A 15,302-nucleotide genomic window follows, 5' to 3' on the forward strand; every position below is an offset into this window, starting at 1 on the left:
CAGGCACAGATATTTTTTAGTGAAAGTGCAAAATCACATGGATCTGGATTAAGCAATGGACAAACCGGAACATTGAGTGACTAGGGGTAATGCACTGAGTACTTGTACAATATGTTTAGGTATTGCAGTATTGGACTTGGAGTTACACACTTTTTTCATTGTTATATTTTTTCCTAATAGTATTTACTGTATTTGCTTTCCATTTTACTGTATTTATTTACTTTCTCTGGTGTCTGTAGCTTCATTCACACCTGATTGGTTCAGGTCCCAATAATGCCACACGTTAAGTACTGTCAGAGCTGTGCGGTTGGAAGTGTTGATCTCAGGACACAGGTCTGACAGCAACTAGTAATCTCTGGTTGGGGTGCGATGACAAAGACAGAAGTTGGGCTTCATAAGACAGCACGGAGACCACAGAATGAGAGCTGCATGTAGGGCTGGGCATGGCTGCACTGCTAGAATCCGGGGGTTGCTGCACCAAAAAGAGGGCATGCACCATCCTGGCAGCTACCAGATCTAGATTTACTATTATGTAATCTACTACTAGTGAATGGTTCCGTATCTCCAGTTATCACTCACAGCAAAGTTCCCTCTGCAGAAAATACCTTATCACTACACTGGGTGAGTTCAGGCCGTTAAATGAACTGCCGATCAGCTACATGGAGGCCACTTGGCAGTAGTTAGTCTTTTAGACAGGCCGACCAAACATGTCCTGTTTACACAGCAAACTTAAAAGGAATCTGTCAGTAGGCTTTACCCTCCTAAGCCATCTATACGGACATGTAGGTTATAGATGCCGAATAAGATGATACCTTGATACTTGCGATGAGGTCTTATTACAGAGAAATCCACATGTTTCGTATATGTAAATGAGCAGTTAAGATCTATGGGATGGACACTGATCTGCATGAAACTCCGCCTCCAGAGCTTATTATAGATAAAAGGGGGCGTTACCAGTGTGAGGCACATAGAATAGGAGAGCAGACTGTCAGTCATTACATGTCTCACACTGGTAATGCCCCCTTTCATATAAAAGAAGCGCTGGAGGCAGATTCTCAGGGAGATCAGAGTCTGACCCAAAGATCTTAACAGCTCATTATCATATTAAGAAAAATGTGGATTTCTCTGTATAAAGAAATTGGATCACAGATACCAAGGCATCATTTTATTCAGTTTCCTATGACCTACATACCCATATAGATGGCATAGGAGACTGACAGATTCCATTAAATAATTATTTCACCTTTCATATATGGTTCAGTGAGAAGGATAATTATGTGAAGTACACTCTAGCCGATAGATGTGGGAGGGTAAGAGGGAATATAACATGGAGTCTCGCGACTGACAGAAAGTAACGGTCAGATTTTTCATGCTCCAAAAACTGAAAGCAGAAGCTCTGCCTACTCAGAAATATAGTAATAAGTGCTGGTTTGAGTGCCCATTACCTGCTATGCTAAAATTTAGCTGTGGCATTTCTTCTTCCTTTGAGGCTGTCTTGGAACTTGCTATTTCTTTGACTGCCTCTTGAGGGTAAGGCCAAAGTTTTTTCCTGGTTGTGACTGTTGTGGGGGTTTTCACGGGTTTATTAGTTGTTGGGCACCATTTATAACCAGGGTGTGCTTTCATAAACGCATCCTTGTACTGGAAAGACAAAAAGTGGAAAATGGATTAATTGCAAATATCCAGCAGATTAAGGAAAAATAAGAAATTACTAGAGTAGGAAAACATACATATAACTAAAATGAAAAGAAAAACAAAGGAGAGCTATCTACAATTCTATCTTTTATAGAAAAAAAGATATGAGTCGCTGTGAATACCGGCCACCTGTTATGGATCCAGTGCTTGGTTCTGCATCTTCCTTCCGAAAGGCTTCCTCTGCCCTTGTGAATGCCAGGTTACCATGGTAACCAACCCGCACACACCCCTGATGTTACCCGCTAAGGCCATTCCAGGCCAGATTAAGGAACATTCTGTTAGTTAGGTGTGCTTGTCATTACTAGCCCACTGGACCGTTTCTACAGTATACCTTTTTACAAATTCTGGCCAGACATTCTGTTGAGCTCTGTCGCATCTATTGCCAAGTGGGTCACCAGAAAAAACCCAGCCCTGCTGTTCAATTGGGCACTGTTGCCTAAATTCTAAAATTAGTCTCTATATAATCTTAACTCTGCTTGACCACTTAGATCGGCTGTCTGTCTGCATACTCGTTTCGGCTGCTCCTAGGTGCTTGTCCACGTAATAGACTCTGCCAGTCTGCATAGTTGGCTCTGTTGCGCCAAGATGCCTGTTCGCTAACTTGGCTTCGCTACTCCAAGGTGTCAATCTGCACACTCGGCTCTACAGTTCCAAGGTGTCTATCCCCATACTCCTCCAAAGTGCCCGAAATCATACTTTGCTCTGCTATTCCAAGGTGCCTGTCTGCATATCCTTATCTGCAGTTCCACGACTTGCCATCCGCTATAAATGAACTTTGCTATTCCATGCCTCAGGTGCCGTCCAATTTTTCAACAAAAAACAATAATCTGCAGATATGATGTTAATCTACTGGTTAATAATAGCGTTCTGAACCTGCCCGGCGTCTGCACTTAGAGCCCCGCTGCCGGGAGGAAATTAACTGTATTCCTCCAGGCAATGTTCAGGTTTCAGTCACTGGGCCGAAGCCTGCTTGGGTTCAGTCACCGCTCAGTGTATAGAGAGCAGCGGCTGTATCCGCACACTGGCATTGACTGACAGTCGGCCCTAATGATGAATGAGCAGTCAGTCAGTACCAAATGTTGAGTTTTATAGAACATTCTTTTAACCCAAAACATGAAAGTAGGGTTAATAGCATAAATACATACACTCCAATTATATTAAGAGATAGATAAATTACATTCGTATGAAGTCATTAAATCAGGATACAGCTGACCGCACCACCAGAACGCTAAATGAATAACCAGCTGAACTCCACAGCTATCAGCATCAGCAGGCCGCTTGACCTCGGGTGCTGAACCGAAGAAACACAACAGTGTAAAGATGCAGACGAAAAAAGAGACGGCAGCACAAACCTGTTGAAGCGCTCGAGTAGCGCGAAACGGCCATCGTTTGACCTGCACACTCATCTGTACATGCACCCCCGAGCGGTGAAGATTTTATAGCAATAAAGTGTTACCTGCTTTGAAGACCGGTGAGTGCTGCCGTCTCTCGTTTCGTCTGCACAGGTAGATAAATTATATCAGCACATCCACATGAATTGAAATATAAAATCTTTATTAGAATTCCATATAAAAGGTATAAAAAGATATTCACCATAAGTAACAGACTGACGTGAATGTTATTTTATGCCTGTTAATGGAATTCTAATAAAGAGGATTTGATGTTTCAAGTAAATGTGAGTCTACCCTTTTGAAAGTTAATGTGTGCATATACACTGCTCAAAAAAATAAAAGCAACACTTAACACAATGTAGCTTCATTTCAATCACACTTCTGTGAAATCAACCTGTCCAGTTATGAAGCAACACTGATTGTCAATCAATTTCTCCAGACAACAGGTAAAAATGATAGGCAATTAGCAAGACAACCTCCATAAAAAGGAGGGTTATGCAGGCGGTGATTACAGATCATTTCTCTGTTCTCATCCTTTCTGGCTGTTTTTTTGGTCATTTTTGCATTTTGTCATTGCTCTCACCCCTAGAGGTACTGTACAGTAGCATGAGGCGCTGTCTACTGTACAACCCACAGAAGTTGCTCAGGTAGAGCAGCTCATCCACGATGGCACATCAATGAGAGCTGTGGCAAGACGGGTAGCTGTGTCTGCTAGCACAGTGTCCAGAGAATGGAGAAGATACCAGGAGACAGGACAGCACACCAGGATATGTGAAGGGGGCCGTACGAGGGCAACAACCCAGCAGCAGGACCGCTACCTCCGCCTTTGTGCAAGAAGGAACAAGAGGAGCACTGCTAGAGCCCTGCAAAATGACCTCCAACAAGCCACAAACATCCATGTGTCTGCTCAAACTGTCAGAAACAGACTCTGAGGTTGGCATGAGGGCCCAACGTGCACAAGTGGGTGTTGTGCTTACAACCCAACACAGTGCAGGGTGATTGGCTTTTGCCAGAGAACACCAAGATTGGCAGATTCGACATTGGCGCTCTGTGCTCTTCATAGATGAGAGCAGGTTCACACTGACCACATGTGACAGACGTGAAAGAGTCTTGAGACGCCGTGGAGAACGTTTAGCTGCCTGCAACATCCTAGAGCATGACGGGTTTGGCAGTGGGTCAGTAATGGTGTGGGGAGGAATTTTTTTGGAAGGTCGCACAGCCCTCCATGTGCTTGCCAGAAGTAGCCTGACTGCCATTAGGTACCGAGATGAGATCCTCACACCCATTGTGAGACCAAATGCAGGTGCAGTTGGCCCTGGGTTCCTCCTAATGCAGGACAATGCTAGGCCTCATGTGGCTGAAGTGTGGCAGCAGTTCCTTCATGATGAAGGTATTGATGTTATGGACTGGCCTGTCCATTCCCCAGACCTGAATTGAGAACATCTGGGACATCATGTCTTGTTCCATCTACTAATGCCACATTGCACCAATGACTGTCCATGAGTTGACTGATGCTTTAATACAGGTCTGGGAGGAGATCCCTCAGGAGAACATCCGCCGCCTCATCAGGATCATGCCCAGGCGTTGTAGGGAGGTCATACAGGAACGTGGAGGCCGCAAACACTACTGAGCATCATTTCCTTGTCTTGAAGTATTTATACTGAAGTTGGATCAGCCTGTAAATTGATTTTCCACTTTGATTTTGAGTCTCACTAAAAAACTAGACGTCCATGGGATAATTTTGATTTACATTGATCATTTGTATGATTTATTGTTCTCACTATGTAATGCATAAAGAAAGATTTGGGTTTTCATTGGCTGTAAGCCATAATCATCAACATTAACAGGAAGAAATACTTGAAATAGATCACTCTGTAATGACTCTATCTAATATGTGTTTCACTTTTTGTATTGAAGAACTGAAATAAGTTAACTTTTTAATGATGTAGAATCCAAAGAAAGCATGAATGGTAAAAGTCACACTGTTTTAAATTTCTTGTTAAAGTTATGCATCCTGAAAAAAATGGGAGATACATCAATGACTTGTTTCGGATCAAGCACACTCCTTATTTGCAGCTCATAGAGCTATCACTCAAGCTTTGAGTAAAGATCGCTTTTGATGTCTTTTTTTCAGGATGCACACCCTATTAATGATGATTTGAACAAGAAGCTTTAAGAAATGTGGATTTTAAATGTCATATTGATGGGAGCTGCTGCAATGTTCCTCTGCTTGATTTCTTGAGAAGTGGCTTAAAGTTTCCTCTGCACTCCCTGATTATGAGTTTGCTCTGACTGGGCCCAGAAGAAATACACTTCTAGTACATGGTGAGAGGGTTAATCTTCAGCTCCCATTTCTCAGAGTCTGTTTAAAAAGTAAAAACAGAAACTCGATTTCCCGGCACTAGTTTTACGAAATCTCTTAATGTAAGACGACGTGATATCCTGGCTGACCATCACATCAGGTTAGTGTGCCTGCGTAGTTGTGCCTTGCACAAGGGAATGGGGCTGGGCTACAGGACCAGGCACAGCTAGTCGTGTGGACGAGCCACAATATGACCCACATATTACATTAACGGCCTGATCTCACAAATCCTCTGGCATCAGGTTTATATTCTGCCTAAAAAAAAAAAAAATCAAATACATCAGAGAAGAGAACCCGGCTGACAATAAGCGGACAGGATCAGTCTGCATAATAGGCAATTCATGAAACACTAATAGAGCACAGTCATCATACACATCGCTTGGGGTGAGCTGGTATCTCCAGATCATGCTGCAGGCATCATCATTAGCACATCGGTACCGGGCAAGGTTAACCCTCTACATTCAGGCCTGCAACTGCACGAGAAAGGTCTATGTACAGCACAATGCACGAAGATGCCCGCTGCACGCACAGCCCATGACATTTCCTCACTCTGACACATTTACTTCCTGATGACATGTTACCGAACACAGTCACTTTATACACAGGACACTAATATGATCAAACACACAGACCTGGGCCCTTTGCTACGATTAGCCATCAAGTTTCTCTTTCAGCTTCTACAGAAAAAGAAAAGAGGAAAAAAAAAAAAAAAAAACCCTTCCGTCTGAAGTCACGTTCACATGACCTCATAGCACCCCCTAGTGACAGGCTGCGGAAAGCCCGGCCTCAAATAATCACTTGGATGGTAAATTAGTCATTGCTTGTGTTCGTAAATCTGGATGACAAGCGATACCTCCAACATTACACCTCTAGTGGGGGTAACATAGGGTGTGGTGGGTAGTGTCTATTAAATGCAGACTGTCTCTTTACCATCTGCCTTTGAAATGATGTACAAAAGGCCATAGCTCCTATATATATAAAATACTTATAAACCCAGACAAACAGTCACAGATGGAGAGGTGGGAATCTTTCCTAGGAACCTCACGTCCCCAGACACATGGCTAGTGATATGGAGACAAGTGACAAAAAACATAGATTTTCTCCACTCAAAGTACAGTAAATCAACAGAAGCGGTTAGTGCTTTGGTATCACACTCCTACATTCCCTCACAATTTAAATCCCTCCATTCCAGATAGATGTTGGCGATGTGGGTCCCCGGGGAGAAACCTACCCCACCTGCTCTGGACTAGCCCTCAGCTGTCAGCTACAGACTTTCCAGGACACATGCACGCTTGGATTGGATGAGCTGGCACAGGAATAGGGGGAATATGCCCCCATACTATGACAACCTAAACAGGGGGCGTCAGCATGGCTTCTTCACTGGGACATGTACTTTTTCCCCTGCACGTTGTCATGCTGTGAGATAAGAAGTGTAGTGTGCGGTTAGCGCTTGTCACAAACACAGCTCTGCATACGTCCCATGTACCGTGTAGCCCCGATACATTGCTCTGCATCCATCCCAGGTATGAAAAACACAGCTCTGCTCCCCTCTCCCTGCACAGTATGGTCGGCAGTTAGGTCTGTGTGTCCTGGTTGGACGGGAGTCATCAGATCATACACAGGAAGCCGGTTCTGACCTTCCCAGGGGAGCTTTCTTTTCTTCCTCTCAATGTAAGGGTATGTTCCCAAAGTCAGTAAACGCTGCGGGTTGGACGCTGCGTACATCTGCAGCGGCCAGATGTTGCAGCATAGTGGATGGGATTTCAAGAAATCCCATCCACTATGCGTTCAGAGACGCCCGCAGCATCCCTGCATAAACGGATATGCGGAGCTTCTTTCCAGACCGCAGCATGCCTATCTTGCGGAGACGCAGCATAAATTACCCATAGACTATCACTTGATACGATAAAACTGCATTATCTTTATAGTTACATGAGTATTAAGTGCATTCTGTAATGCTGTAGATAAGCCCCCGATGTATCCGGAAAGATGAGAAAGAGAGGTTATATTATACTCACCCAGGGGCGGTCCGATCCGATGGGCTTCGCGGTCTGGTCCAGCGCCTCCTATCTTCATAGGATAACGTCCTCTTCTTGTCTTCACGCTGCGGCTCCGGCGTACTTTGTCTGCCCTGTTGAGGGCAGAGCAAAGTACTGCAGTGCGCAGGCGCCGGGAAAGGTCAGAGAGGCCCAGCGCCTGTGCACTGCAGTACTTTGCGCCGGAGCCGCAGCGTGAAGACAAGAAGAGGACGGGATCGTAAGAAGATGGGAGGCCCCGGACCGCGACACCCATCGGATCGGACAGCCCCCCCAGGTGAGTATAATCTAACCTCTTTTTCTCATCTTTCAGGATACATCGGGGGCTTATCTACAGCATTCCAGAGCAGAGCAGAGCTCCGTCCACAGCTGTAAACCTGTTAATGCAGCGGCCAATCTCGGACTGGCATGGAGACGTGCCATTCTATGCATCAGCGCTCCAGTGACGAGATCGTGGGGTGCCGTTGGGTTAAAATGACAGCCGAGAGCCTGTTGAAGACCTCTGTGCCTCTAACTATGGAGCATGCGGGCCGGGCTTCAAAGAGACCGTGATTTTGACTATATGCAACAATACTGGGGTAATGCTGTGTATAGTACAGATGATTAGACGAGCGCTGGGCTAATAAATATAGTGAAAACTATAAAAAAGTAATTAAATAAAATAAATTTTCAAATCAAATTTCCAGTACACTAGGTGGCATTCTAAGTTACAACTCATCCTGCAAAAAACAAGCCCTCATTTGTGTATGTGGACAGAAAAATAAAAAAAAGGTTATGGCTCTTGGAAGAAGGGAAGGAAAACTTGAAAAAGAAAACGAAAATTGGCTGTGGCAGGAATTGTTAAAGGGTAAATACCTCCTATAGAGGCAGGGCGGTCCAACCAAATGATGTGCCAATCATGAGTATCTCATAAGATAAAAAATGGGTGATGCTCTGCTGCCATGTGTACTGGACACTAAACTTAAAGGGGGTCTCTGGGAATAGGAAAACAAAAATAAGTAAAAAAAAAAAAGTCATTATAAATACATTTTAATAGCAAATCACAATTGTTTTTGTCCAGAGAGGTAATCACTATAGAACAAAATGGCGGCTGTCCTGTTACACGGAGAGAATCCTGTCCTGGAATATTAGGAGAGGTGACTGAGCACGTGCAGTAGGAAGCTTCACCCCCTCCCTTCATATGTGGGAAGATGTGCTCCCCTAATACGGCGATACCAAATATGTGTATGCTTGATTTTTTTTTTTTTTTATTATTTTGAATGGGACAAAAGGAGGGCGATTTGAACTTTTATATATTTTTTTATTTTTAAAACCTTTTTTTATTCTTTTGGCATGCTTCAATAGTCTCTATGGGAGACTAGAAGCTGCCATAATTTAATCAGCTCTGCTACATGCAGGCGATTATCAGATCGCATGTATGTAGCAGAATTACTCACTTGCTCATTGCAATCCGGCAGTGACAACTATAGAGGTCTGCTGGAGACCTCTGGTTGTCATGCCAACCCATCGGTGACCCGCGATCATGTGACGGGGTCACCGATAGTCAGGATTTCCGGCGCTCTTGCCGGAATCACGTGTTAAATGTTGCTGTCAGAGATTGACAGCGGTATTTAACTAGTTAAAAGCAGCGGGAGGATCGCAATTCCACCCGTGGCTGTGAGAGGCACATGCCAGCTGTTCAAGGGAGGGAGTCCGACATCGGCGTACTATTACGCCCGATGTCGGAAAGGGGTTAAAAGGTTTGTCAGCACAGAATGACTGTTCAAACAAAGTCCCGCTGTTTGGTACTTAATGGCGGGGCCAATGATTTATATACACCTTACCACCTGCTTGTTTTCCCTTAAGCCAAACTACCGACTCCGACTGACTCCTCAAATTTCCTGACTCCGACTCCCCAGCACTGCCTCATTACTGAAATTGCAGCACAGATTCATCTCAACTAAAAGCAGAGATCCTTAGATCAGGAACAGAAGACATTTATAGGATATTTCATAACTTTCCCAGATTCTTATGGAAACATTTACAGCACATCCTGCACTGTGCTACTGTACCCAATTTATTATATATTTTAGGAGTCTGACCATTTTATACCGACTCCATCAAAATCAACACCGACTCCACAGCCCTGCTCTAAAGGGAAGGTATCACCTATAAGTTAAAGAAGTTGTCCACTACTATAACCTTTTTTTTTTTTTTTTCATAAATCTTGCTATTATGGGCCACTGAAAACATCTACTGTGTTTATTTTAGCAATATTACCTTTTATCATGCTGTAGCAGCACATCTTTAGTGCTGATTCAGCTCTCATGGGGTTAATCGACAACTTCCTTTCTCCTGAGTTACTGTGCTCTAATACTACAAGTTCCATGATGCATTGCACTGCTACTAAGCACGAACCTACCACACCCACTCCAAAACACACCCAACCCCTCCCTCCTCTAGCTTCAAAAAGATTTATGATGTCATTTCTGTCCAACCTCCTCTTTTACATTTGTCCAACCCACACTCCATTACACACAGATAGATAGATAGATAGATAGATAGATAGATAGATAGATAGATAGATAGATAGATAGATACAGATATATCTATATATCTATGTCTATTTCCATAGGTATGTCCATATCCATGTTTCTAAACCCCTTCACCCCCTGGAGCTTTTTTGTTTTCGTTTATCGCTCCCCTTCTTTCCAGAGCCATAATTTTTCCGTCAATATAGCCATGTGATCTTTTGCGGGACAAGTTCTACTTTTGAACGACACCATTGGTTTTTACCATGTCGTGTAGCAGAAAATGTGAAAAAAATTCAAAGTGCAATGAAATGGCAAAAAAGTGCAATCCCACACTTGTTTTTTGCTTGGCTTTTTGGCTAGGTTCCCTAAATGCTAAGGCTGTGTGCACACGTTGTGGATCTGATTGCAGATCAGCAGTGTTTTTTGCTGCACTGAATTGCATCAAATCCGCAGTGTAGTGTACAACCAATGTAAGTCTATGGGAGCCGCAGACTTGTTGTGCACATGCTGCGGAAAAAGCCGCACCAAAACCACACCAAGAACTGCATCAAAACCGCACCAAAAACTGCATCAAAACTGCAAAACTGCACCAGGTTTTGATGCAGTTTTTGGTGCAGTTTTGATGCAGTTTTTGGTGCAGTTTTGATGATTTTTTTGGTGCGGTTTATGCGCGGTTTTAATGCCATTTTTGGAAATAAGTAAATAAACGGAAAATGTGCATGATTTGAATGGAAACATGCATGAAAAAACGGATTCCAAGGCCGGATTCATCATTTCACAGCTCAGTTTCATACGTTTTTTTGCCGCAAAAATGCATTGCTGTCTATGTAAACGCATGCGTTTTTAAGCACATGCGTTTGTTTGCGTTAAAAACGCATGCGTTTTTATAGAAAAAAACAGAAAAAAACACTGAAACACCACCCACCACCATCAGGGTGATAAAGGGATCCAAACCCTAACCCTACCCCTAACCTCACCCCTAACCGTTTAATGAACATTTTCGGACAGTCATAGTGCCACGGTATTTCAGTGCTACGTATTTCAGTGCCACGTATATAAGTGCCACGTATATAAGTGCCACGTGCCACGTATATAAGTGCCACGTATGTAAGTGCCACGTGCCACGTATGTAAGTGCCACGTATGTAAGAGCCACGTATATAAGTGCCACGTATATAAGTGCCACGTATATAAGTACCACGTGACACGTATTTCAGTGCCACGTATTTCAGTGCCACGTATTTCAGTGCCACGTATTTCAGTGCCACGTATTTCAGTGCCACGTATGTAAGTGCCACGTATATAAGTGCCACGTATGTAAGTGCCACGTATGTAAGTGCCACGTGCCACGTATGTAAGTGCCACGTATATAAGTGCCACGTATGTAAGTGCCACGTGCCACGTATGTAAGTGCCACGTATATAAGTGCCACGTATATAAGTGCCACGTATATAAGTGCCACGTATATAAGTACCACGTATATAAGTACCACGTATATAAGTACCACGTATATAAGTACCATGTGACACGTATTTCAATGCCACGGATTTAAGTGCCACCTATGTAAGTGCCACGTATTTCAGTGCCACGGATTTCAGTGCCACGGATTTAAGTGCCACGGATTTAAGTGCCACGGATTTAAGTGCCACGTATGTAAGTGCCACGTGCCACGTATATAAGTGCCACGTATGTAAGTGCCACGTGCCACGTATGTAAGTGCAACGTATAAGTGCCACGTATATAAGTGCCACGTATATAAGTGCCACGTATATAAGTACCACGTGACACGTATTTCAATGCCACGGATTTAAGTGCCACCTATGTAAGTGCCACGTATTTCAGTGCCACGTATTTAAGTGCCACGGATTTAAGTGCCACGTATGTAAGTGCCACATATGTAAGTGCCACGTGCCACGTATTTCAGTGTCACGTATTAAAGTGCCACGTATTTCTGTCACGGTTAGGGTTAGGGTTGATGTCACCGCTCTATAGGACCCTCAGTGACACACTGACAGGAGGCAATGGCTCCTGCAGTGTATCACTGAGGTTACTAAAGTTCACTGGTCTCACTTTATGGCAAAAAGCTGCGTGGGAACTTTCTCATACAGCATGCCATAAAGTGAGACTAGGGACTATTCTCACAGGGGCGTAGGAATACATTGTGGGGAATACATTGTGGAAGGATACCTTCCTCCCCTCATTGTGTTCCTGGAGCCCCTGGTGAGTGGTTGCGTCAGCTGATGCTGCTGTTCTCCACGGGAGATCGTCGTGGGACACTCGTTTTAATTGGATTTCTGCGGATCAGGGAGTATAGTGTTTGTTTATTATTTTAATATTTTTTACAGATGACAATGGCTTCGGGGATCAAAGTGACAAGTGATGGTGAGTATGTAATCTATGTTATATGTACTGTATGTCTATATGTATGTATGTAATGTATGTATGTATGTACTGTATGTAATGTATGTATGTACTGTATGTCTGTCGCATGGCGCATGTCGTCGCATGCCGCATGTCGTCGCATGGTGCATGTAGTTGCATGGCGCATGTCGTCGCATGGTGCATGTCGTCGCATGCTGCATGTCACATGTCGTCGCATGGCGCATGTCATTGCATGGTACATGTCGCATGCCGTCGCATGTTGCCGCATGGTGAGTGTCGTTGCATGGCGCATGTCGTCGCATGGTGCATGTAGTTGCATGGCGCATGTCGTCGCATGCTGCATGTCGCATGTTGTCGCATGGCGCATGTCGTGTGTTGTATGTATGTATGTATGTATGTATTTTTTTTTTACATTCAACACATTAGCCGGATGATGGGACTACTACTGTCCCATCATTGGCTAATGTGTCACTCACTGCCACTGTAGCAGGCAGAGCCCGATGGGACTTGTCCCATCGGATGATGCCTGCACACAGAGACAGACACACACACACACACCACCCCCCAGCACATACCGGTACGCACAGCGCCGGGGACCGGGACCGCAAAGCGCCGGCGACCGCACATCGCCGGCGCCCGGGACCGCACGGCGCCCGGGACCGCACGGCGCACGGCACCGGCGCTCGGGACCGCAAAGCGCCGGTGACCGCACATCGCCGGCGCCCGGGACCGCACAGCGCCGGGGACCGAACAGCATCGGCGCCCGCCCGCACATCCCTGCCTAGCCCCGCCCGCCCCCAGCACGGCCCCGCAGGCAGCCTCAGCCCCGCCCACAGCCCAGTCACTCTTTATGAGTGACTGCTGTCTGTGGAGCCTGGGGACACGCCTGCTACTGACGTCACGTCAATTTCCAGAGTCTGGAAATTGACGTGACGTCGGCGGAAATGAGCGGCGGCTGAAGCCTGGGGGTCACGTGACCCGGACTCAGGCACCAGCATAGCGCCGCTCACAGGCGAAAACGGCTAAAGAAGGTATTTACACAAATCATCAGGGGCCCCGGGGGATACATAGGGGGGTTAATTGAAAGTAGTGGACAACCCCTTTAAACCACATACTAATACATAGTCCTTCCTCTAATCTGTTTTTATTTTTTGTATGTAGATTTTTTTTTCTATCCTTGATTACAGGGGCAGCCATTTTCTGCTAACAGCATTTGGAAATATGCTTTATGGCAAGCACACAAGCCCCAGACAATAAGGCCACGTTCACACGTTCTGTATCTGTAAATATATATTGCTCAAAAAAAATAAAGGGAACACTTAAACAACAGAATATAACTCCAAGTAAATCAAGCTTCTGTAAAATCAAACCACTTAGGAAGCAACACTGACAATCAATTTCACATGCTGTTGTGCAAATAGAATAGACAACAGATGGAAATTATTGGCAATTATCAAGACACACTCAATAAAGGAGTGGTTCTGCAGGTTGGGACCACAGGCCGCATCTCAGTACCACTGCTTTCTGGCTGATGTTTTGGTCACTTTTGAATGTTGGTTGTGCTTTCACACTCGTGGTAGCATGAGACGGACTCTACAACCCACACAAGTGGCTCAGGTCGTGCAGCTCATCCAGGATGGCACATCAATGCGAGCTGTGGCAAGAAGGTTTGCTGTGTCTGTCAGCGTAGTGTCCAGAGGCTGGAGGCACTACCAGGAGACAGGCCAGTACACCAGGAGACGTGGAGGGGGCCGTAGGAGGGCAACAATCCAGCAGCAGGACCGCTACCTCAGCCACCTGAGGAGGAACAGAAGGAGCACTGCCAGAGCCCTGCAAAATGACCTCCAGCAGGCCACAAATTTGCATGTGTCTTCACAAATGGTTAGAAACTGACTCCATGATGATGGTCTGAGTGCCCGACGTCCACAGATGGGGGTTGTGCTCACAGCCCAACACAGTGCAGGACGCTTGGCATTTGCCACAGAACACCAGGATTGGCAAATTCGCCACTGGCGCCCTGTGCTCATCACAGATGAAAGCAGGTTCACACTGAGCACATGTGACAGACATGACAGAGTCTGGAGACGCCGTGGAGAGCGATCTGCTGCCTGCAACATCCTTCAGAATGACCAGTTTGGCAGTGGGTCAGTAATGGTGTGGGGTGGCATTCCGGAGGGCCGAACAGCCCTCCATGTACTCGCCAGAGGTAGTCTGACTGCCATTAGGTACTGAGATGAGATCCTCAGACCCCTTGTGAGACCATATGCTGGTACGGTTGGCCCTGGGTTCCTCCTAATGCAGGAGAATGCCAGACCTCATGTGGCTGGAGTGTTTCAGCAGTTCCTGAAAGATTAAGGCATTGAAGCTATGGACTGGCCCGCCCATTCCCTAGACCTGAATCCGATTGAACACATCTGGGACATCATGTCTCGCACCATCCACCAACGTCACATTGCACCACAGACTGTCCAGGAGTTGGCGGATGCTTTAGTCCAGATCTGGGAGGAGATCCCTCAGGAGACCATCCGCCGCCTCATCAGGAGCATGCCCAGGCGTTGTAGGGAGATCATACAGGCACGTGGAGGCCACACACACTACTGAGCATCATTTCCTTGTCTTGAGGCATTTCCACTGAAGTTGGATCAGCCTGTAACTTCATTTTCCACTTTGATTGTGAGCATCATTCCAACTCTAAGCCTCTATGGTATATTAGTTGTGATTTATGTTGATCATTTTTAGGTTTTATTGTTCTCAACACATTCCACTATGTAATTAATAAAGATTTACAACCGTAATATTTCATTCAGTGATTTCTAGGATGTGGGATTTTAGTGTTCCCCTTATTTTTTTGAGCAGTAGTATGTATGTATGTATGTATGTATGTATGTATGTATGTATGTATATATAGTTTTTTAAAACTTGAT

General features: G+C 45.1%; 1 protein-coding gene across 6 annotated transcripts in view; it reads right to left on the reverse strand.

Moving 5' to 3' along the window:
* The window catches only part of BBX (BBX high mobility group box domain containing), a 104,556-nt gene that overhangs the window by 80,097 nt on the left and 9,157 nt on the right, over positions 1–15,302 (reverse strand). For all 6 annotated transcript variants that reach the window (XM_077296814.1, XM_077296813.1, XM_077296811.1 and 3 more), the window contains exon 3: positions 1,446–1,641. In XM_077296814.1, coding sequence (XP_077152929.1) covers positions 1,446–1,641 — 196 coding nt within the window. The remainder of the gene's footprint in view (positions 1–1,445; positions 1,642–15,302) is intronic.

This window comes from Ranitomeya variabilis, chromosome 3 (assembly GCF_051348905.1).
Source record: "Ranitomeya variabilis isolate aRanVar5 chromosome 3, aRanVar5.hap1, whole genome shotgun sequence".
Taxonomy (NCBI): Eukaryota; Metazoa; Chordata; class Amphibia; order Anura; family Dendrobatidae; genus Ranitomeya; species Ranitomeya variabilis.